Source organism: Lepisosteus oculatus, chromosome 15 (assembly GCF_040954835.1).
Source record: "Lepisosteus oculatus isolate fLepOcu1 chromosome 15, fLepOcu1.hap2, whole genome shotgun sequence".
Classification (NCBI taxonomy): Eukaryota; Metazoa; Chordata; class Actinopteri; order Semionotiformes; family Lepisosteidae; genus Lepisosteus; species Lepisosteus oculatus.
Genome location: NC_090710.1, coordinates 19,482,436 through 19,506,523, shown reverse-complemented (window position 1 = coordinate 19,506,523; position 24,088 = coordinate 19,482,436). Strand labels below are relative to the sequence as shown.

The following is a 24,088-nucleotide window of genomic DNA, read 5'->3' as shown; positions in this document are numbered from 1 at the left end:
AGATACTGTGTGTAATGACAAAATAGTTAGAACCTCAGTATAATGTATTGGGGGCAGTTTAAGATGGGATTGTCCTGTTAACAGTTCCCAGATTGATTTCCCGATTCTGAAGATTTTGAAAAATATTTATTGTTTTGTTGTCCTTGGGCTGTGAGCCAAGTAAATATGGTGAAAGGTACAGATGATCAAATAACTATTACTAATAACTGACTTCAGTTAATTGACTTCATTGTAAATCATGAATGTAGCTGTATTAGAGCATAAATATTCAACAGTAGCTAACCCATTAGGAGTGAGGTCATTAACATTAGGTCCTTGAAATGGATGATATCATAAATACAGGACCAGACATACAAATGGGGGTGAGAACAGGAAGGAAGAAGGAACATCAACATCATCTATCATCTTTGTCACAAAAAGAACTGCCTTGAGAGATTTACCTCCTTGGAAATAAGACTGGAAACCAGATTCTGTCCAGGAGTATTGAACTCTGAGCTTCAGTACAGAAGAGAGCATGCTATCTTATTTCAGGGCATTCTAATTTCCTCTACTGTGGAATCTTCAGGGTAAACATGTTTCTCCAATTTTAGCCTTTGTTTAGAGCAGGGTACATTTTTTCCCATTGGTGTGTGAGCATCTGTTTAGAAAGGGAGATTTATTCCTGATTAAGATCCATTTTGCTCATAAGTTCTCTTCTTCTGGCTTATTACGTTTTTTTGGGGATTCAGTTTCTAATGAGAAAATTCTGGGATTCTACATTAATAGATGGCATAAATCTGGCACATATTGACCTGTACATATCTGTTCACAGTGGTAGTTGTTGTGTGTCGTGTAATTTTATGCTAGTGTTATTTATTTTTTGTCCGGCTCAAGTCTGGGTTTGGTTATTACTCTAATATCAAACTGTACTGGTAAATAAAAAGAAACACCCATGTTCATTTACACCCATGTAATGTTAGGTTATCTTTGACTTTAGTAGTTAAAATGATTTATCTTTATTTTTTGCTTGCATACCAGGTAGGTGTCCAGATCTGAAGCTTATTGGATTTTTATTGATCTAATAAAAACATACAAAAGGCACACAGTTTGTACAGGCCAATCTGTTCTGCAGTATATGCTGATTAGAAGAGCGATTGGAACAGCTATACAATGACAGTTAGCAGGTGTAACTGGTAAGTTTCTATACAAAATAAGAGCAAAGTAAGACTAAATGAAGACAAAGGCAAAATGTACCATAAAACTTATTACCCCGAAAGATGAGTCCTGTTGAGAATCTTAAAAAAGACAACTTCAGAATTCAATCAAGCGTGTGTGCAAGGTTGGCAGGGACTTACAAAAAAAGATTGATTTAATCAATCATCGGACTTATTTTTGTACCTTAAGTTTTGCTGACATTTACTGTAACTTATTTTATCACTAGAAGTCTTTGACCATTCAGGTTTTGAATAAAATGTTGTTTAAAAGACACCATAGGAAGTATCTGAATACCTTTGCAAAAGTTACGTATTTAATAAGTATGTAAAATATAATTATTAATATAAGTACATACAGTATAAACCTTTGGCAGTTTGACAAAAATATTCTCTCATTGTTATTGGTATAGAATGATGCAGAAAATGTAAAAAATGCTAAAATAAGAACATAAGAATGGTTACAAAAGGGAAGGCCATTCAGCCAATCTGTTTGATAGTTTCGGTTCATTGATAAAAGGCTTCTATCAAGCTCTTTCTTTAAAGAAACCAAGCTATCAACTTCAACAACATGACCAAGTACTGTAGCTTGTCCAAACTGCTACAGCATCTTCGGTAGAGATGAGTTCCACTGTTCATTCTGAAGAATTGGGCTAACTTCCTTTTTGCCTTTGAGATTTGTGAGTACGTGCTTTACGTGTTTTTAGATCCCTCATAGTCTTCTCTGTTGGAGACTAAAAATGTCCAGTTCCTTCAGCCTGTCAGTGAAGGACATTCCCTTAAGCTCTGGAGTATGTCTCTTCTCTGTATGGTTGCCTGAGCAGCAATATACGATATGTCCTGTAATGTGGTGAAAACACATTATTCTATACAAGGCCTTACTAGTGCATTATACAATTTTATCATAACAGCCTATGATTGAAATGATATGACTTCAGCTATATAACCTAGTATTTTGTGGCCTTTTATTTGCTATTTTATATTTTATAATTATATTTATATTTTACAATATAAAGATTATATGTTATATGTATTTGCCTTCCCACATTGTCTAGAAGATGTGCAGTAAATGGCAGGTCAAACTAAACACATCATTCTTTTTCATAAGAAGCCTTAGCTACAGTACCGGTGCATTTGCCGTTCTGTCTTTCTTGTTCTAACTACATGCCACACCCTGTGATTGCCTACATTAGGAGGAGTTTGCCCATTCATGAGTTTTAATGAAATATTATTTAAATACAAGTACTGTATATCTAACCCATGGCTAGAAGAAAGGGTCCTTTCTATCCACAACATGGTTTTGTGCTTGATAGTCCAAAGTTGGATTGAGTACTTTTATTATGATAAGCCTCCTCTTTCTGGGGTGATTTCACAGACATGAGGGTCGATGTACTGTAGGTCAACCTGAGGCAAGTGAGAGAAAATGCATGATCAGAAATACAATGAAGAATTCATGTCTAAAAAGGACCATACATTTTCACTCAGATTGCAGCAGTGAGTAAAGACATGGAGTTTCAGCGATACATGTGTAGTACATTTGTACGTGTTTGTGCCTTTTAATATATTTTGCAATATTACATGAATTGTTGTATAAATTAATTGTTTTTGGTTTTGCATGGGGGGCGACAAACAGGGAAGATATTTACTTTTAGTTTCATATGGTAATAATGTATCCTGTGTCGCAATGGAAATGACTGTGGCTAATACCCGTTACCAGTTCTTCCTCCCATCTGCTACAATGCAATGCAAGATTGGAACCTTTCCATTAGGAGAGTGGACAGAGGACTGGTCACTAAGTCAGGCTCTTGCAGAAGGGGCAATGAAAGCACTCAAACTTACCCTTACTTCTCAGTATTTGTATTTAATGTCACTGTGATCCCATGCCAGTGTGGCTGTTACCCATACTGTTCATCTTAGATTGATTTACCAATATGATATCAAGTGGACTTTGCTGATTTAACAAGCCGTTGGATTAACAGAGATAAATATCCAGACTAATTTACAATGTTTTTTCAAGTTGACACAGTTGTTTCAGAAAAATAAAACTGCAGTCAGTTTCAGTCACTACAGATATGACATTGCTTCCAATGTTTTTGTTTTTAGAAAGAAGAGACATACTACTTCCATGCCATTGTGCCAAGGGTAAAAGAAGCCAGCGTGAAAGGGGCTAGAGAATATAAAGAAGACAAAAAGGCTGTAGTTTGTATAAAATGAGAGTCTTGTACAGAACGTACACAACAACTTGTCTGGATTTTCTTTTTGCTTTCGTTCCCCCAGCCCGAAATGAAACCAGCTGTGTTCCTGGAGAGCTCGGCAGCTACACTGTCTGTTCAGGAACTGTCCACTTCCCATTAAAATAAGCCTGAGCTCACCACATACTAACTTAATTAAATCTTGTAAAATGCAAATGTAACTTGACATATAATCATAAATGTTACTTTATGTCGCGCCTTTAAAAGAGGCTTCTCAAAGCGCTTTACAGAAAAAAAACACAGTGAGAGGATATAGTAGTTCGGGGTTTGGAATACAGTAGGAAAGAGAAGGTGCAGATAAAGCACCAGTTAAACAAAAACCCTTCAAAAAAGAAAGTTCTGAGTCTGGATTTGAAAGAGTACCAGGAACGCAACTCTCTGAATTCCACAGCTTTTTGGCACAGCAAGTGAAGGCCCTGTCACCCAAAGAGTGTAGGCAGACTTGGGGGACTTGAAGTCAAGGTCTTTCAGTTTTTGTATCACTGACCCATTAGTGTTCCTAAAAGTTATTTAAGCATCTAGACAGTGTTTTGGCATCAAGACCACAACTGGGTAACCTGATGTGTATTCCCACTGTCCTTTACACAATGAATTGCCTCCTCTTCTCAGTAAATGCACTGACACTTGTGACCTTTTTTGTTTGTGTTTCACTGTTGATACATTATGTTCATTAGGTTGACTTTATCACTGTATTTGAGGATTTTGAGTAGTTGAAAGAGGCCTATACAGGTTCAGCTGTTTTAGCATGTGAGTGTAAGATAGCTCTTTAAGCCCCAGAATACATCTCATTACACTTCTCTGGAGTGATTCTAGAGCAGTAATATATTTTTGTAGCACGATAACCAAACTTGTACATGATTTTCTAAATGATTTTCACTTGTACGTTGTACAATTTAAAATAAAATCCCTTGATTTAAATTCAACACTTTTAACTATATACAGAATCTATTCTAACAGTATATTTTTCTACTACTTCTCCACATTGACTAGAAGATGTAACTGATATGACAACATAGACATCTAAATCTATTTTATAAGTAGCCTCATTGTTACTCATTTTATATTTACAGCACAGTTTATGTTTTGGATACCTGCATGGAGAGGCTATGGGCACCTGTGTGTTTGCAGCAGACCTGCAGCACTCTGTCCTTTGATGTTGCTGCTATTGGACACACATGGAGTGTGGAAGCAGGTGGAATAGTGTGCGTTTCAGAGGAAGAAGAGGAAGGTTGCAGCTGTAAACTCAGGTGATTAATTAAATAAATTGACTGTTCTCATTTTGAAGTGCGTGGCAGAAAGACGGTGATATGAAAGTTGAAAGGAAAAAATGGTTCAAGGGTCAAGCAATGAAATAATGAAGAGGAAGTGCTTTAGGATGAATTAGCATTTCTGCTGTAAGTGAAAATAGAAGAACATTATTTAAAAGAAGCTTTCTGATACACATTGTAAGTCCCTACTTTCTACATTAGCTTTCATTAAACCAATCTCATTTATCAGTAAAACTGGATCACTGTTTTTATAGTTTTATATTTAATAAAATAAACTCTTTTATCCGTTTATACAGATCATACAGATATATATTTCATAAAATAAACTACATTTAATAAAATAAACTACATTTATAGTCCATCACTAATAAAACACAAATCCACAACCCAAATCTAATATCAATGTCTTGTATCAATCACTGCTTCCAAGAGAAGTCATTATTACATAGTCACACGCACTGCCATGGTGCTCTGGTATATAGTATATTGAAGAGCCACAGTTTTATAAATACAAATAAAAGTTGACTTTTTAAAGGAGATCAATTATTTTGAGGTAGGAAAATCATCCCCAGAAAGACTGAGGTGTTAAGAAGTGATTCCCGATCTCCATCCTAAATTGACTCCTTCTGGTTTACCTTTGTGACCTCTTTTCTTCTTGTTTTGTTATGGAGTCTGAAGAAATCTTCTAGGCTGACACAATCTACACCTCATTATGATTTTACATGCTCAGATGAATTCTTCTCACACTCTTATTCAATCTATAATAATAACATTTATTTTACACAACACCTTCCATTGTACATCATCTCTAGACTCACAAGATTTTGTTTCTTTAACCTGGTTAACATGCAAAACCCCTGATACTAAGAAACATTCTAATTGCTAAGTTTCAATTTCAAGGCTAAGGTTTTAATGTGGGTGGCACAGTGGTTAGCTCTGCAGCACTTGAAGCGCTGTGGCTCTGCGTTCAAACCTGGGTGCTATTTGTGTGGAATTTGTATGTTCTCCTCATGTTTGTGTAGGTTTCCTCTGGGTGCTCCTGTTACCTCCCAGTCAAATATATGCTGTTAGGTTGCTCGGCTTCTGTTAAATTAATTAGTCTACAGTCCATCATTAATAACACAAAAATATGTAACCCAAATCTAATATCAATGTCATGTACAGTATCGCTATTATTTGGCTCATATAGTAAATTCTTCTTCAGTACAAAGGTTTATTAATAAAAAGTGTCTCATATTCCTGTGGTGTAATTGAAACATGCTTTTAACAGAAAACAGGTTTTTCAAACCAGTGACTTTTTTTTCATAATCAGCAAAATGCAGATTGGAGTTCTTGTATTCTGAATGTTGCCACTTCAGACAAGGTAAACTTGGACTTCTTTTCCTTTCATCAGATTACATTATATTTTATGATTTTAAAAAATATGATAATACAGAGCTACACTAATTAAAACAAACAAGATGACGAAATGCAAAATGCTACAAATATTTTAAAAAGGATAAAACACACAAATCACCACCAAGCTAAAACCAAGTGACAGAAAACCATTTCAACAACAATTTTAAAAAGTCTACAGATTGTTTGTAGCTTAGGCTAATACGTCAGTCCTCTACAAGTACTGTTTATAATTGTTATACAGATTTACTTGGTGAAAATAATTGTTAATCTATTTTTTTAAAATAACCAACCAATTACAAAAATGTGCCGCTGAAAACTAGACATTTCCTATGTCTGAAATGTCAGATACTTCCTATAGTAACCTCATGCTTCATTGACAGGTATTTGTGTGTAGGAATGCAAACAGCAGTTGGCTTAAATCAGTGTCCACTCTTCAGGCTGGGTCCAGAGTTTAAAGTCCAAAGGCTTTAAGGAGTAGGGAACAGTGGGATCCCTGAGGGATGTTAATTACAGGATTGTGTGAGTAAATCGGACACACAGGTTTCAGAGAACACAACATGTTTTACTGTAAACGTATGTGCTTATGGAACACATACTGTACATCCTTTCCCAACACATCGCAATTCCACATCAAAGAAAAGTACATCTCAGAATGTACAGTCATAAACAGCACTATTTTCAAAGTACTGTATATATTTATGCTTAATTCTGAACTTGAGAAAATGTCAGTACCAGAACTTTGCCTTGCACTCTCTCTTTAAAGTATTTGCTACACTTTGTGAGTTTTTCATAGTTCTTAACTTTGAGTAGGGAATTCCATAAGATTAATGTAAAATACAGACTTTCGATGAACAAAAGATAGTGCCCTGTCGTGATATTTGATCAGATAGCTATGTATACTTTATTGTTGCTTAAGAAAAGTTCCATAGAATGGAGGCATTGTTCCCAATCTATGCTAAGTTCTATGAATACTGTATATGATGCACATTTGTCTTTGCTATGCAATGTGTTTTGGGGTAGGATTACCTTAGTGTAAATAACAAGATAATATTGCACAGTACTGATATGCGTTATAGAGGAGTAAGGATACTGCATTTTTCTGCTTAACGCTCGAGCAGAATGTTTTCTTTTGTAATCAGAGTGGGCAGTTGTTTTGCTTTCTTACCATAGTTTTGTTGAAAACCAAAACCCCTCATCTGTCCTTTTTCTTTAACTCCATGGAAAATGAACTGCCGAAATCAGGCTGAATGCAGAGTGCTCGGCTACACCTCCTTGTCCATAATAAGCCTGACAAGTTGTACCTGTTAATGTTTATCAAAGATGAAAAAAAAAATCGTTCGCTTGTAACCATTGAGTACGGGACAACAACCGTTAAAGTTATTTTGTTAACCTCACGGACGGAGCTTTGTAAGAGATATGATGTCGCTGCACTCGGGCAGCATTTCTGACTGCAGTTTGCAGCATATTACGGGTCCCAACATTAAAGACTTGGGATCACGCAAATTGCACATACTGTACAATACAGTGAATATTGGGAAGACGTTTTACTGCTTTTATTTGAATATTTCTTACACGCTCACTGTCCGAGTTGCAGGATATCAAGAATTAGGGTTAAGGACAATTACAAGTCAATAAAACAATTCTAAAACAATGGGACAAACGCGATTTTTTCCTTGAATAGAATAAATGAAGAAACAATTTCCCATACCTACCTCCCGCACACAAATCTCATTTTACTGGACAAACTGGGCAAAGGCTTACCACAGTTGAGTAAATCTGCTGTCATTTAGATTAAGGGCCGCTAAATCAATCACGACTGATTCTGGCATAAATCTCAGCAACCTCAGTGGTTACCTCTTATCGGTGCTCGACAGAGCTGGACAGTCTCAGCTTTGTCTTGACTAAACTTGTGTGTAGCCATCGCCACCTGGTGGTAATTTGTAGGAAAAAAAAAGAACTTCTGCTATGGTTAGTTGTGGTTGTCTCGTCGCAGAAACATTTCATTCCGAAAATCTCTAATACGGTAGGTTTTTTACGTTTTCTCCTTTAAAAAATCGTATTTTCAAGACTAAACTGTATTTATATGTAAATTCGCTCGTTCCCACATCCACGTGTTATCAGTTAATATTTTAATGATTTTAGGTTTACAATTAGAAAAAGTATCTTGTCTGTTCAGTTTGCTTTCCTATTAAAAATAAGCTGTATAATTTTATGAACTATTGCAAGAACACAGGAGCACACAGTATTTGCGATGTGAAACCTTCCATCTGCATCAAATTGTATTTATGTTAAACTGTTAAAAGTGTATTTATAATAACATATTATTATATTCTCAGCCTTGCTCTTACCTTTGTGTTTAACAATAACGTCTATAGACCTATCATTTCTTTTAATTTTTTTAAATTCATGTCTTACCTTCTCAAGCCCAGAATGTATACAGTTTTTGGTAAAAAAATGCAAGTTCTTCTTGCATACTGTGAAGCGATTTATTTTTGCTTCTGCCAGTTCCATCGTTTTTCTTTGTAAGGTTCAGTTTAAGCTTTCCTCACCTGTCACTCAGTGCCTGCCCCCTGAAAACCACTGACAGAGAGATATTAGAAAGCACAACATAAACTGGTAAATTATCCCCCTTTCTGAAATCTAGAACTATTTCCTTCAGCCTTTCATGTTGTTCTTGACTCAGCAATTTACCTTAAAACTCCCAGCCAGTCCTTGTCCAGCAAAGGTAATCTGACTCCATCCTGCAAGAACCCTGTTTCTGGATTTTCTCTCCCTCACCCCATGGAAAAACCCCTTTATAAAATCCCTTGTTTTTTCCTGTTTTGATAAATCTTCTTTTGGTCTGTGACATCCTGGAAATAAATAGCAGGTTCATCCTCAGAGGGTCTCTTACAGCAGGACAGTGATGATCGTTTCTACCAACAATTGCAGTAGTGGCTTCTCCCCAAGCAGCAGACCTGTGACCTTGGGTGACACCAATGAGACATGACATATTGGCTCAGCAATCTGAAAGGACTTCAGACACCATGCTGGTGGGCAAATGCAATTTATTCATGAGCAGCGCTTTCGTTTTTCAGAATACCACAATGTATTTAAATCTTGAATTAAAATGGTACTTGTCAAGTTTTCAACTTGCGCTTTATTTTCTCCCTGTTCCAATGCTGACAACTCATTTATTTAAAAGAGTAAATATGTGTAGATTTTGGAGGGGGGAACCTAGATATTAAGCTCCTACTTATACAACTGTGGCTTGATTCTTGCAATGAGAACACATTAACGACTATAAATTAGACTGCTATTCAGCCCATCTTGCTTGCCTGGATGCTACTTGCTTATTGATATGTTACAATTACTGTTATAACTTGCACAAAGTGTTGTTTCCAGAATATTCCAATCATGCAAACACCTGTCCATAGAAAACAGGAAATATGAAAACCAAACTCACTTTTATTTTACTTGGGCAGCTTTCAAAATAAAAAAAAACAAGCATACAGTATGCAAATTCTTGAATAAACGTAAACTCCAAAACTAAACCAGCACACTTGTATTATTCACGCAAGACCATTAGACCCTTGCTGTATTTCCCTATGAACAGAAGAAGTATTCATGGAATTTTCCACAGGCATGCAGTCATGCCCCTTTTATTTTGCTGTGGTCTTTCTTCCTGCTGACGCTTTTACTTATTATCTATGCTTGAGGCATGGAAAGGTTTATAAACCTCATATAATTCAATTCCACCAATCAGAACCCAAGGACTAAATACACCTAGTGTGATAGCCATGTGTGTTTTTTGTAACAAAGTAACACACACACACACACACACACACACTAGGCTTTGTCCATTCATACAAAGGACTGGAGCACACAAGAAACATGATAACTGGGAAAATACACAAAAGCTTAAACCTATAAAGTCTAAAAGTATAAGGCCTAATTGATTATATGTTAATGCTGGTGTCTAAACTACATTAGATGGCACACTTTATGTGTAAGAAACATTTTATTGTTCGTACATGATTGTACTCGGTCTTTTTGTTGTTGCAGCCATGAGCTCTGTTGAACTGAATTATTTGTTGCCATTGCAACTTTGCAGATCCGTATTCTATTTCCTCTCAACTTTCTTCTACACCATCAGTGTTTAATTCAGTTCCTTGCAGAAGGATTTTGAGAATAAGCTATTTATAGTATTTCTATTCCATTTCTACAAAGTTGTGTCTAAAATCTTTTAGTCTTTCTTTCTTTTTCTATTATTTTTCCTGGCAATTATTCAACTGAGAACTGAAATGTTTTGTGATGTCAAACTGAATCCAGCACATGGCTAGAAATGTTTTTGTTCAGTGTTGTTTCAGTGTCAAACCTGGTTCAACATATGACTGCAACATGTTAAAATTCAGACTTTGGCAACACTACTGAACACAGGAGCCACACATGAACAGATGTTTTTCAAGATAATTAAAGTTTTTTATTTCACATGAAAAGCAAGATGTTCACATTTATATCAACAGTTCAAAACTGTTCAGAATATGGCAATACAGTCTCTCAGCTGTGATTACACTTGTGAGTTTTAAGATGATGCAACAGTGTGTAGGTGCGTCCGCACTGACTACAGCTGAACGGTCTTTCTCCTGTGTGAATGCGCTGGTGGCACTTTAAGTTGCTTGACTGACTAAAGCTCTTCCCACACTGACTACAGCTGAACGGCCTCTCTCCTGTGTGTGTGCGCTGGTGGCCTTTTAAGTTACCTAACTGACTAAAGCTCTTGCCACACTGACTGCAGCTGAACGGTCTCTCTCCCGTGTGAATACGTTGGTGTACTTTCAAGTTTCCTAACTGACTAAAACTCTTCCCACACTGACTACAGCTGAATCCTCTCTCTCCTGTGTGAATGCGTTGATGGTTTTTTAGGTCCCAAGGCTGCCTAAAACATTTCCCACACTGAGGGCAAGTGAACTGTGTCTCTCCTGTGTGAATGCGCTGGTGGCATTTTAAGTGACCTAACTGACTAAAACTCTTTTCACACTGACTGCAGCTGAACGGTCTCTCACCGGTGTGAATGCGCTGGTGGCATTTTAGGTGGCCTAACTGACTAAAGCTTTTCCCACACTGAATGCAGCTGAATGGTTTTTCTCCCGTGTGAACACGCTGGTGGCATTTTAAATGGACTAACTGACTAAAACGCTTCCGACACTGACTGCAGGTAAATGGCCTCTCTCCTGTATGAGTGCGCAGGTGTTTTTTTAAGTCACTTGAATGGATAAAACGTTTCCCACATTGGCTACAACTAAACTGAGTCTCCCCTGTATGGATTTGCTGGTGGCATTTTAAGTGGAATAAACGACTAAAGCTTTTCCCGCACTGACTGCAGTTGAATGGTTTCTCTCCCGTATGAACACGATGGTGAAGCTTTAACGCACTTGATTTATTAAACTTCTTTCCACATTGACTACAAATGAATGATCGCTCTCTCGTGTGAACACGCTCGTGCTTTTTCAAATCTCTTGACTGACTAAAACTCCTCAGACACTGACTGCAGCTGAATGGCCTCTCATCTGTGTCACCGCACAGGTGGCATTTTAAGGAACTTAACTGACTGAACATCTGTCCACACTGACTGCAGCTGAACATGTCTGTGTGAATTTCTTTGTGTGTTTTAAGCTTGGATACCTGATTAAAACTCTTCCCACACTGAGAACACGAGTAGAGTCCTTCCTCTGTCTGAAGGTTTTGGTATGCCTTTAAGCTCTCTAAGTGATTGACAGTCTCTTGACATTTTGTGCTGTGACTGTCATCCCCTGGGTCCCCACTGGACTCAGCTGTGTTCTCAAACACAGACAATGGGGTTAGAATGCTGGAGGGTCCATGGTGCTGTTGTCTGTGCTGCAATGACAATCTCTCCACTTTTACTAAGCAAGGTCTCAGACATATAAACTCCCGTATGTCAGTATTTCCCATACTCTGGTTCTGCTGCGGCCCTTTCTTTTCCAAGTTCCGTTTGTGAAGTTCCAGCTGAGAGTGATTTAACTTAGCCGTTTTCTCTTCACTGTTTGTAGACTGTACATCACTTTCCTCTTTGATCCAGACATGGTCCAATCCACTGACTTCTTGTTTCACATACAGAGATCCTGTGCAGGGCATGTTAGGATAATTAGCAGCCTCCTCCTCTTTAATGTGGACAGGTGGTAACGCTGGGCGTTGCTCATTAGGATAAGCCACCTGATGCTTGTTGCCCTGTTCTGTGCTGTTAACACCATCCAGTTCATTCAATTCCTCCTTTTTGTACTCTTGACCAATACGAGACTCTAGAACAATGTGACTCTCTGTTCCATTCTTTTGGTCCACATTGTTGACCATCTCTGAACTGTTGTGGCATCCCAGTGGATTTACACTGTCTGAAACTATTTCAGGGCCTAAATCAATCATGTGGACACGAAGCAGTTCGCCGAGGTCTTCCTCACCCTGTCTGATCCTATTCTGCTCAGTGAGGCTCTCTTTAACTTCTGCACCAGTGAGCTCTGTATTCTTACAGTGTCCGTGTTCAAAAGAAGTCTCTTCACTGGCATCAGTGACAGCACTGGCCTCTGCAGCTCCTGAAAAAAAAGACAAAAAATGTCAAGATTATTAATTTTATAGTAAGTTAATTGCGGCATCTTCAGTTATAGTAGAAATAACAAAAACAAAACTGTTGCATTGCAAATTGGCATGTCTACAACTGAAATACCGATCACAGAAACTGGGTTACGAGAAACAGTTAAGAGTAAATATTGACTGCAAGCAAACAAGCAACTGTAAAAGCAATACACACAATATATAGAGTATACAATACATAGGGCCCTTTGGTTTACCTTGTGAAAACTTATCCAGTTGAGGTTTGTGGGGCAGCCGAAGTCTATCTCAGCATGCAACAGATGAAAGGCAGGACACACCCTGGACGGGACCCCAGTCCATCACAGTGCACACACATTCACACAGATACAAACAGACACACACACTGGGGCCAATTTTCCCAGAAGTCAATTAGCCTACCAGTATGTTTCTGGATTGTGAAGCCCACACAAGCATGGGGAGTACACACAAATTCCACACAGATAGCACCCAGGGCCCCAGAGCTGTGGGGCAGTAATGCTAACCAATGCACCAGTTTAATGAAAAAAAAAATTAATGTCTTTAATATACAATCCTAATCAATACTTAGATTATTGCTGGGTTTAGTAAATCAGACTTGAAAGAATATTTGTTTACATTAATTAAAGCTGCCTCTCCCAGGCATAATTAAAAAGGGCTGTCTTGAGAGCCTGTATGAAAATTTAACATTTCTATCTACCATATTCATTACGAAAATTACTGTCCAGCAAAATTCCTGTTTTTTTTTTTACATTTCTGAATAAAAGAAGCTTTGAGACAGGGGTGCTTATCACAATGGCAGAGTACATCAACTCCACAGCTTTGTAAAGTCTGCATTTTAAAAATTAGTACATTGATATTACTGGTTCTGCTGGTGTGGTGCAAAGGCAGGTGGGTGTCAAGGCACTGGGTTATTTCTTCTAATGAAGGACTTGAAGTGGTAGCGTAGTGGTAGTGGTACATTTGTGTATCGTTATTATTCTGTAATTACTGAAACAGTTACAATGAAACCTTGGGCACAATGGTAAGGGGTGGTGGGTTGTGTAACAATATGCAAAACTTTACACTTTTTACACAAAGTGAGAATTATATATATATATGAGTAATATGTTAAGTGTGACAAAATTCAAGGAAACTACAACTACCATTTTGACTAAATGTAAGAACCTTAGGACTCAATTGAAAGTGTGTTTGATATAATTATCCATATTTCCATGTTAAACTGAACATTTAGTTCAATTTCCTAATGAAATTTAGAAACTAACATTTTCTGTTCTTCACCGAACACTTTCGTGTACTAACCAGAGGACATGAAAGGCTACAAACCAGAGAAGAATCACCATAAAAAAATCAGAGGTGGCATCTTTCCTTGTGGTCCCATAATTAGTACTGATTCTACCTGAAACAAAATTCAAAATGATGAATGCACCATTAACATTCTACTCTAAGTAATGGGAAATTTAGAAAAGCCAAACCGACCCTAATTCTCCAAATTATTAGGATAATCAACGCTGGGAGCCGGACAAAAAAGTAAATAAAACAAGAGTAATTCAAACATAAAACAGTTGTAAAACCAAAGTGCAAATCAATAATAAAAATACCAGGCTAATTAGAGAGAGACCAGTCAATAATAATTCTCATCACCACCTTTTAGTTAATTGTCGACTATTTCATTTTAATCTAACTATTTCTTTAACTAAGCTTTCTTTACAATTAAGCTATATTTGGGAATGAATCGCAGCTGCTGAAAAGGCTTTAGTGTTGAACAGTCAAATATTTTATCAGCGGCAAAACATTTACCTCCCCAAATACATAAATTTAGCCTTGTGATGACTGTGTACTTTACCACTCAATTATCAATCATTTATTAAGCATGCACAGGTCATTGGTGTGATTGGGAGACCTAATTCAAACAATAATATGGATTTGATTTAGTTCATCTTGCATTATGTTGTTTTCTTATCATGATTCCGCAAGGATCAATCAAAGCGTTATTCTTGAAGAGAGAAGACTACTTGGTAACACAGGTATTCAAAATTCCTTAAGGGACTGCAAAAAGTCAACCCAGTGCACTTAATCAGAACAAACAGTGAAGCACAAATCAGAGACAAGTGGAAAGTACACAGAGGTGCATTTAAAACAAAGAACAGGAGGTACTTCTTCACACAAAGGGTTGTTGGAGTATGGAACAGGCTATCCTGCCATGTTGTTGAAGCCAAAACCTTAGCTCCTTCCAAAAAGGGGCAGGTGAGATTCTCAGATCAATTAGTTACTAGTATCTTAACTAGATGTTAATTTGCTAGTTGAACCAAATGACCTCCTCGCATTTCTTCTGTTTTTTTTTATTACAATAAAAGCAAATATATATAAGCAATACAATATTACTAAAATGGACAACATGTGTAGCACAAAAAAAGGGAATAAGCACCAGAATAAAATAAGATAAGATCACTTTATTAGCCATATACAATTTCTTGCATTAGGAATTTGTCTTTTCGCATACCCCAGCTTGCTCTCCATGAGACACACAGGCACACAGACGGGGAGAGAGAAGCTTGGGGTCAGAGCGCAGGGTCAGCCATTTATACAGCGCCCCTGGAGCAGCTGGGGTTAAGGGCCTTGCTCAGGGGCCCAACGGAGTAGGATTCCTCTGCCGGCCACAGGATTTGAACCAGCAACAGCCACAAATCCTTAGCCACAGAGCCACCACTCTGCCCCATAACTGCAAGTTTAATCAAGTACACAGGTGGAAAAGATGGTTGGTAGGATTATAGACCAAAATAGATGACTAAGACAGGCTTGAGCAGAAATGTTGAAAGAGTGATAGTTGAAAAGAAGGACTTAAGCACAGAGAGGTCATAAACCAGAGGCCATTTGGGCACATAGCCTGTTTGGGTGCCAATTAAAGGAGCAAGTAAGTCTGCAATAACGGGGTATCAAGTGCAAAGCTGAGAGGAAGAAATGCAGAGAAAGAGAGGGTGAGCTGCAGGATTTTGAATGAGCTGGAGCAGATGGAGGGGTAGTGGTGTGTAAAAGTCAATGTAGTGTGAACAGAATACATCTCCAAGCCTTTTAAAGCTGGGATAGAGCAGAAAGTCCAGTAGAGCAACTCTCAGTTGTAACTAACTCTTATGCCAGACCATGTCCATTATAAGAATGCTTAGAATTCAGCCCATATTGTTTGTCTGGTAGTTAAACATTCCTTGATAGAAACCAGGGTATTAGCTCCCAACAACATGGTTGGGAAGCTTGCTTCAGACTCCAAGAACTCTTAATATTGCTGGTGAATACAAACAAACCCTTAAAACTAGCATTTATTTTGTGGTATAGTGCACAGGTAGAGCAAATAAGATTTATGAGCATTTTGTCTCACGGAAGATAAGCTTGGAAGATAAAATTAGGTCTTTTGACGCTTAACAAAAGAAAGTTCGCGAAAAGCGTTAATTTTTTATCCCAAGTATGCTAGAGACCCTAGATCTTAAAAAAATGTAATCTCCCTTAAGATGCGTCGTACACAAAAGCACGCAAAAATTCGTTTTTAATTCTTATTGCCGTCAGCTTTTACAATAATTCAAGCAGATCATATAAGCACGGCAAGCCTTAAAACAATAATAATGACTGAAGAGTGCTATTTACATAAATGTAAATTATTCTTTATTTACAACACACTAGCAAATATTTGTAGCAAAACTCGCCCCCTAAAAATAGCCTGTGGTGTTTTGTTAAGTAGATGAAATCGAGCGGTAGATAAGATTTTTAACTCGGACTGTCCTGACTCACCAGCCTCTTTTGGCCTCAGTTTTACTCCTGTAGTCCCAGGACAGACCTGGAATCCACTGTAGCCCCTGATGCTGGGATACGCCCCGGACACTCTCTTCCATACGTCAAGTCTCAGCTTCAGGTCCCCGGTTTCTATCTCCATATGAGATATGCAGTCTTGAAAAGCTTAAAAGTTTCCGAAACAATTTTACAATAAACTCAGTCTACAGTACACGGGTTCGACTTGAAATTGGATAGGACGTGCTGCATTTGGAACATCTTTTGCGGATTTTCTACTTCGCAGGGCAACATTGGATATGAACGTGAAAACACATGGTTCCCAAGATTTCGTACAGTGTTGTCTTGAGGGGACGCTGTGTATTAATAAAAAAAATACAAAGTAATCAAGAGCATAAGAGAAACTCCAGCCATCAGTAACACAAAGAAAAGCACACCATCTTCGGCGAGCAAAATGACGTCTACTACAGCTTCCTCTTGTCGCAGAATACTGGACGTCATCACGTATGGACGCCGACGCGATCTGTGGCATCTTCAAGAAATTTCGCCACTGCCGTGACAGCGAGAGGTAATGATGGGGTAATATAAGTGTATTTTCTACTCGAATCCCTCTTGGAAGATAGTATGATACAAAGATTTAATTGTATCTTCAAGCATTTTACTAAGGGGCTTTAACGGCAGAGCAGAGGTACTGGTAATGTAGTACGTAAGGCGATTACTCAGTGATCCTGATGGAAATATGGTTATACAGTATCTGGGCTATTTCGCCACCAGAGGGCAAAATAGTAAAATGCCACCTTTCAATGAAAACAAAAAACGTTATACCAAGCGCTAATAATGTTTAACGTTAGTATTAAATAACATTAGTAGCTTCTGACATGTGTACAAATATATTTATACTACTTGTTCATTCTTTATATTTACTCACGAGCTGTTTGTCCAACATTTTCTTTTTGATATTCAGTCTAATTATAGCCGACGAACTCCATGCTTAGACACCATAGCTGTGACTTTATTGAAATACTTTACCTTAGCGCAGTTCTCATTTCGCTGTATCATTTTCCTAAAATATGGAAAGCGCCTCGGCTGACAGTCTTGCGCAACTTTCCCAGATGCATAAAAGTTAGTGTAATACTATTTTTAATTTACAAGAACAGCTTGATGTAGTAGTAAACTGTCCCAATCTTAAAGATGTATTAATAGTAAATTAGTTACCCCACACACTACAGAGTTCAGTTTCAGAAACCTACCTCTATAGATGGAGAAACATTCAGCACCTGGTTTTCATGAAATTGTAAACTGAAAGCCTACAATTCACAATCTTCAAATTAAACTTTTGAGGAACTCGATCGAGAACTACAGTACATGAAGAAAATAAGTGGCAGTTCATTTTTATAGCCGAGAATAGGAAGCGCTTCTTTACACAAAGGCTTTTGGGAATGTGGATTCAACTACCACATCAAGTAATGTTGTTGAAACTCTTTCAATAAAATGGCTGGAAGAGATCCTTCGACTTACATTTGGTCTCCTAAGACAAATTTCCCTTAATGCTTTCATTTTTTGAATTAAGGGGTAAGTTTTTCCCCCTGTAAAAGGACATGATGTTCCACATGCATATCAGTGGAAGTGAGCTCATTTTTCTAACTCGTCAGCCAGTTATATGACTGGTAGGTGCTGTTAAAACCATGGCTCTGCTCTTCTGCTGAGAATTATAAAAGCCCATCAGTATGTGCACCTGAATCTACTTGTCTACATGGATTCACCCGCATAGAATCATCTTGCTTGCCTTGTAGTTCATGCTCAGTTATGGAGATAAGTCAAAATGGATTTATGACAAAAATAGTCGAGAGAGATCTTCACCTTTTCCCTTTATTAGGTTACAATTCAAAGACCATAATATACAAGAAAAAAAACACATCAAGAGTCTTGATTAGGTATGCATTACAATTTATGAATCAATCCATTACTACCATTTCATTTTACATGAAAAATAACAGCAGAATTGTTAGACAGAATCAGTAAATGTTTCCTTTCTTCAGAATGTTTTGAAATGTTATTCTCAAGCTGAATTGTGACTTCATTTCAATAAATTCAAGAGCAGAAAAAAAACCATTGTGTCTCGTATTTCAGATAGATGTGTGGTTTTCATTTGTTGGAGTGTAGAATGCTGGAAAATGGTTCAATAGATGTCTTGAGTTCATCAGTCACTATGAAGAAGGACGAAAGAAGCTTCAGCAGAGGTGTCGAGGTCATTATTTACTGTGGGGCAGCTGGAAGAGGGATTTTAGTAGGGGGTGTGGGGACGTCGTCAATTAAGAGGTCACGACAGAACAATACAGATTCCTTGCCAAGGCCCAGGTTATATTGCCAAATATATATGCTTTGACCAGGCTTGATTTCGATCTTCATTGTTTCTTCAACATCAGTAGCTTCACTCCACTGTTCTTTATCCGTGTCGACCTTCACTCCCCCGTACTCGGCACCGAGCGAAAACTGATACTTAGCAAATGCCGCAGTCAGATCTCCCGACTGATAGGTAGCGGTCATTGAGATTTTCCAGTTGTGCTCGATGCTTGACATCTTCTCCCTAGTAAACCCCACCTTCTTGGTAATCTTCTTCTCCCAGTTCAGGACCGACGAAGAAGGATTGTCTATGGATTTAATGTTTTCCCACTTCCCAAAGGCTGAACCCTGAGTCACAGCCAGCCCACCTGGGAGGAAGTTGATTACATCTGGGTGGACTGATATTTCAAGGCCAGGAATGAATTCATTAAGTTCATTGACAAAATCAACCTGGACCCCCCACTTGCTGTCATCTCTCAAAAAATGGATTAAGTTGCCTGTAGCCCAGAAATACAGACCAGCTTTGCAGCCTGGATCAAGAGGGTATTCATGGCCATCGGCATCCGAGTTTAAATTGGTCGTGCGGCGGTAAATGCCTTTATCTAGGAAAATGATGAAGAAGTATCCAGAGTGAGAGAGGTAGTGATCACCTCCCTGACAATTGGGATGCAGGGGGACTGCTTTACGGAGGGTATCTGTGGTCATGTTGGTGACAGGCAGGAATTCATTCTTTTTAATGACATAGAAGTGATCCTTGTCAGCCAAATAGTGATCCCCACCTTTGCAGGGCAAACTCAGACTGTGCACAGATAAGTCTTTTCCATGAATAAAATCTGGGCATTTCATATAACAGCCAAGATCAGAACGGACAATGTAAACTAATTTTGAATCCCCACAGATGTCAACCCCTTGGGCCTTCTTCTTTGGAACTATTCTGTCCATTTTCTTCTGCACTGCAATAAAATGACACATGATTAAAACAAAATAAAAAGCTAGCTCATTGAATATACTCACAGGATTTTCTCTCCTACATGTTGCTCGGATTAATTCGTTATCATATTACATGGCAATAGAGTACGGGAAATCTAACAGATCACATTAGTAAATCAAGGTGCATTAGGTTTCCTTAAATTGAGCTTTTGATCAAATATGCTGCAATTCAACAACACATGTTTGAGCTAAATATTAAGGAACAAACAAGAACTGAATAAAAATTCAGGTTACTAATTGGAATAAGACTGTGTCCAGAAATAGACAAATAAGGGAGTGAAAAGCTAGATAGTGGCACGCGTGACAGCAGCATAAAAATGGTTAACTTCAACTCAGAGAGCCTCTTATCTTTAAGGTAAGAAGATTGTACTCCTATTTCAATAGAACCAAAACCTTTAAGTCTGCCTTCATGGGGTGGTTCAGGAAACAAGGTGTCCCTAATACAGTACAAAAGGCCACAGTAAATGGTAAAAGGAGAGAACTAGAAAAAGGCTACAGAAGAACCATAAGCTGGCTCCTTCTTTGTCATACCACATTACAGAACACATCCAGATAACATGAGCACTGAAGAGACTCACTTTAGGATTTAGGAAACTTCAGAACTGTAAACAGTTTGATTTTTGCAGTAACCACCAAGCTACAGATATTTCTTGCTGGTTTAACAATGTGCCATTTTAATATAGTCAAAGAGGTTTCCCTTTGTTTAACATCTGTATAGGGCTTGATTTAAAACAAGTGTTAACAGATCTTGTAAATATCTGCATATAATAGGAGTGGATGCTGTATATTTTTCAAGTTCTCTAACAAATATTTCCAATAGTTTACTTCTTACTCCATTACTTCTCTGTGCTAGAGAAGAATGCCTGTTACTGTTCTGCTCAGTATTCCCTGATAAACAGAGAGCATACTATATGGTTTAATAATTGTTAATATACAATTTGCTGGTTTTAGGAACGGCATATATATTACACACATCATTCACATCCCCCGGCTTCTTACAATATGGAACAGGTGTCCTGGTTAGGACAAACATCATGACCAATGGCTACACATACTATGCCTCTGAAATTGTGATGAATTGTTCTCGACTACTTTGTGGGACAGTATGCTACTTTCTTGCGGAACTTACTTTAAATCTATGTACAATAGAAGTGGGAATATCTCCCACATGGAATAGTTAGACATGCTGAATGAATGCCTGGGGTGTTCTGGACATGAGAATCAGCTTCTTTGACAAGAATCCTTCAGGAACAGAGATGTATCCTCAGGTTTTAGGGTATTGCATAAATCATTGTCATACCCAAGTCAAATAAGCCAAACTCCGACTATAAAATTTGTGAATACATGTTTTGCTAAACTTAATACAAGTCAATCCTTTTGGTTTTAGAAATGTAATCTTTCATTGTTTAACCTGATGCACTGAAACTGCACAATAACCTTTAGAAACAGACTTGCTTTGCAGATACCCCCCCAAAAAAGCTAAATGAATATTTTCAGAACTATAAGCCAATAGTCCTTACCCAAATCTTAAAATTTTCCTCCAACTCAAACATAAAAGCATGTTATCAGATTCAAAGGAGCACAGAAAGCAATACATTTCTATGGAAAAACTATCCTCCTGCATCTAGAAAATCTATACCTTTATCTGCAACTCCTTTGGTAGAAGGACACTTTTTTGAAAAAAAATTACTTTTATAAGAGTTATAGGAACAAAGAAGAGGAGGTGAATCGCCCCCCATTTAGCTTGTCTAGCAGGTTAGGAGCTAAGCAAAAATAAAATTTCAGCCAGACATTTTTTAAAAGACCCCACCGTTTCAGCCTCAACCACCAATTGTTAATAAAGATCAGGAGAAGCAACAGGCAGAAATGGATCCTTCACCACAACCATTTACATCTGCCCAACCTGAAGCTGTGCTTCTTAAGGTGCCACATTACAACCCTTAGATTCAACCTTTTATAAAGGACCATGAGCAAAGCGTTCTGGAAAACTAGATGTATAATATTTCATGCTATCATTTTGTGTCCCATCCTTTTTGCTTGTTTAAAGTATTCTAGCAAGTTAAACAAAACCTCTTTTCTGAATTCAAGGTGTCCTACTTATTCTTCTAATTCAGTTCTACCCACCATCTGGGCAATTCTATTATCCATGTCCAAGTAACAACAGGTGGTGGATCATTCCCCACAGCCTTCTGAGGAATGTAAATCAGATGAAATCCACCATTTTGCCTGACCTTCCAGCCCTCCTACAATACACATTTATGTTTTTCTAGTCATGTAATGCTTCAATCAACATGAATCACTGCAGCTGAACATTATAGGCATGTTCCATATTCACAATGGAACCTATGGAAGGAGATAAATGATACAGTAAAGCTTCTAGGAAACATACTGTAGTCACAATTAAACAATTACAAATTGTATAGCAATTTTAGTCTTATTTTAAAAAGACAATAGTGAAATGCAGCATTTGTAGTTTTGTATAGAAACTGTCAACAGGATACCTCAATCACAGCTGCAAGATTAGACAATAAGTACATTTGGGCATTTTTAAACTTAATGTAGTTCCCATGGTACAATCTATGTCTGAAGAGTGAGATCAGATCTAGTTTAACATCCCGTTACAGACTAAATTAAGCGCACCACAAGGAAAAGCTATTCTCCGCATCTAAAATCGTATTCGTCTTTGTCCTCATGTCTGTTATTTTTATAAATACAATTAAAAGGATACTCACACGAGACTGGGGTGTGTTCTATGATGACTTGACTTGTTCACAACACGATTCAGCAGCTATCAGAAAGGGGGGATATATAGAGAAAAAAAGGGGCGGGTCGCTGGTCCAGTTACACCCATTAACAATTGACCAAAGTGACACTCCGGAGAATTCCTGAAATGTATTCGGTTGTCACTTTTGTTTCTCTTATGATTCACTGCTTTACATTGTAATTTTCAAGTAAAAATAATGAGTTTTGTTTTAGATATATATTTGTAATTCGATGTAATACCTATTTCGTTGTGTAAGCCAACTCCTTTTTCAACCAGGCTCCCGATCTAGTTCTCAATCTCATTAATTAAAAAAACCCTGTTGTTGTTTTTTGAAAAGTTGTTTTTTCGAACGGCTGTATCGTTGTTCCGTCATTATTGCCTCAATCTCCATGGGAGCGTCCTTAGCGCCATTAGAGCCTCGCATCTCCCCAAACAACTTTTTTTCTTGCGCTCCTCTGCTTCCTTCCTGCGCTGCGAAACACTAGTTCACTTTTTTCCCTTTTCACTTTTTCCGTTTTTTCTCTCCCTTTTTAACCTTTCTTTCTCCGTTGGGTCGCCAGTGTCCTTATTTTTTTAAAGACACTTTCATAACGAACTGTCCAGTATCCAGTCTATATCGTTCCCTCTCGAATCTCCTGATCCCGATTATCTTCGCCGTTTCCTTTTCATCTTAAGCAGCGCTCCACTTCGGCACCAGTCATCACGCTGCAGCACAGTTTACCATCAGCTGCAGTATATTTTTAATACATTGATTGTGAACGTTGCAGTGTCCTGGGAGAATAAAATAAACAAATAAGCAAATATCTTCGATTTTGTTTTCAGTTTCCTCTCCATTTTGTTTTTAAGTTTAATAAAGTTTTAACAGTTACAACCGGCTTTCTCATCTGATGAGATCTGGTACCAGAACAGAAATGCAGAGAGCTTCGGACTTAATGTTGGGTTATAACGCACTGTAATTAGTTGAGTTAAGCCTGTTTTTGATTTTGTTTACTGCTGCACTACCACTACTTAATCCAGGTGGGGCTACACATTGGTGCTGGTGGAGGGGAGTCCCCATTACCTGTAAAGCGCTTTGAGTGGAGTGTCCAGAAAAGTGCTATATAAAAGTAAGGAATAATCATGTATTGTTATTATTATTAATAATAATATAATAATACACTTTAAAGATTTTATTGCTCTTGTAACTCTGCTGTGGAAGAACAGTGTTTTGCCTCCTTTAAATTTGGAAAAATAGTCTGAAAAGTCAAGAAAATAACAGATTGTGAATTTGTTCGCATTTAAATAATACTTCAAAACCATCTTGCCTGGTAAAAGCAAAGCCTATCAGTAGGATTTCAATGGACTGAAAGGTGTGAGTTGATAGTGTCCAGCCATTACATTAGCCCCAAGAGATGTCAACCACCATGCTACAGTATGTAATCTGTTCCAGAAACCCACATCTCTTTGTTAAAAGAAGTGTTTACATCCATCCTAAAATACATAAAA

The 24,088-nt window shown here is 37.8% G+C and overlaps 2 protein-coding genes across 8 annotated transcripts; both read right to left on the bottom strand.

Annotated features, from left to right (window-relative positions):
• Positions 1-9,138: 9,138 nt before the first annotated feature.
• Positions 9,139-16,987, bottom strand: LOC102687180 (oocyte zinc finger protein XlCOF6-like). 2 transcript variants are annotated; one of them, XM_069178912.1, is made up of 3 exons: positions 16,510-16,598; positions 12,951-14,128; positions 9,139-12,695 (listed from the first exon to the last, which is right to left on the bottom strand). In XM_069178912.1, exon 3 carries the CDS (start codon positions 12,526-12,528, stop codon positions 10,648-10,650), a length of 1,881 nt encoding a protein of 626 aa, XP_069035013.1. In that variant the 5' UTR covers positions 12,529-12,695; positions 12,951-14,128; positions 16,510-16,598; the 3' UTR covers positions 9,139-10,647. The 2 variants fall into 2 exon arrangements, with proteins under 2 accessions (XP_069035013.1, XP_015219430.2); XM_015363944.2 differs by lacking the exon at positions 12,951-14,128 and having other exon boundaries at positions 16,510-16,987.
• A 1,374-nt stretch (positions 16,988-18,361) lies between these two features.
• On the bottom strand, positions 18,362-22,925 carry LOC107079466 (uncharacterized). 6 transcript variants are annotated; one of them, XM_069178913.1, is made up of 4 exons: positions 22,843-22,925; positions 22,572-22,627; positions 21,964-22,082; positions 18,362-19,797 (listed from the first exon to the last, which is right to left on the bottom strand). In XM_069178913.1, the coding sequence occupies exons 3-4, from the start codon at positions 21,985-21,987 to the stop codon at positions 18,763-18,765; spliced, it is 1,059 nt and encodes a 352-aa protein (XP_069035014.1). In that variant the 5' UTR covers positions 21,988-22,082; positions 22,572-22,627; positions 22,843-22,925; the 3' UTR covers positions 18,362-18,762. The 6 variants fall into 6 exon arrangements, with proteins under 6 accessions (XP_069035014.1, XP_015219433.1, XP_015219436.1 ...); XM_015363947.2 differs by lacking the exon at positions 21,964-22,082 and having other exon boundaries at positions 18,362-19,802; positions 22,843-22,924; XM_015363950.2 differs by lacking the exon at positions 21,964-22,082 and having other exon boundaries at positions 22,843-22,924.
• Positions 22,926-24,088: the final 1,163 nt, after the last annotated feature.

Bases quoted from the DNA above. Each gene is read 5' to 3' on its own strand.
- LOC102687180 (XM_015363944.2), bottom strand. From the start codon at position 16,651: ATGGAGATAGAAACCGGGGACCTGAAGCTGAGACTTGACGTATGGAAG. The intron at 12,696-16,509 runs GTGAGTCAGGAC...CTTTTTTTTCAG, and splicing joins ACTGAGGCCAAAAGAGGCTG to GAGCTGCAGAGGCCAGTGCT.
- LOC107079466 (XM_069178913.1), bottom strand. From the start codon at position 21,987: ATGGATAATAGAATTGCCCAGATG. The intron at 19,798-21,963 runs GTGGGTAGAACT...ATTGCAGTGCAG, and splicing joins ATAATAGAATTGCCCAGATG to AAGAAAATGGACAGAATAGT.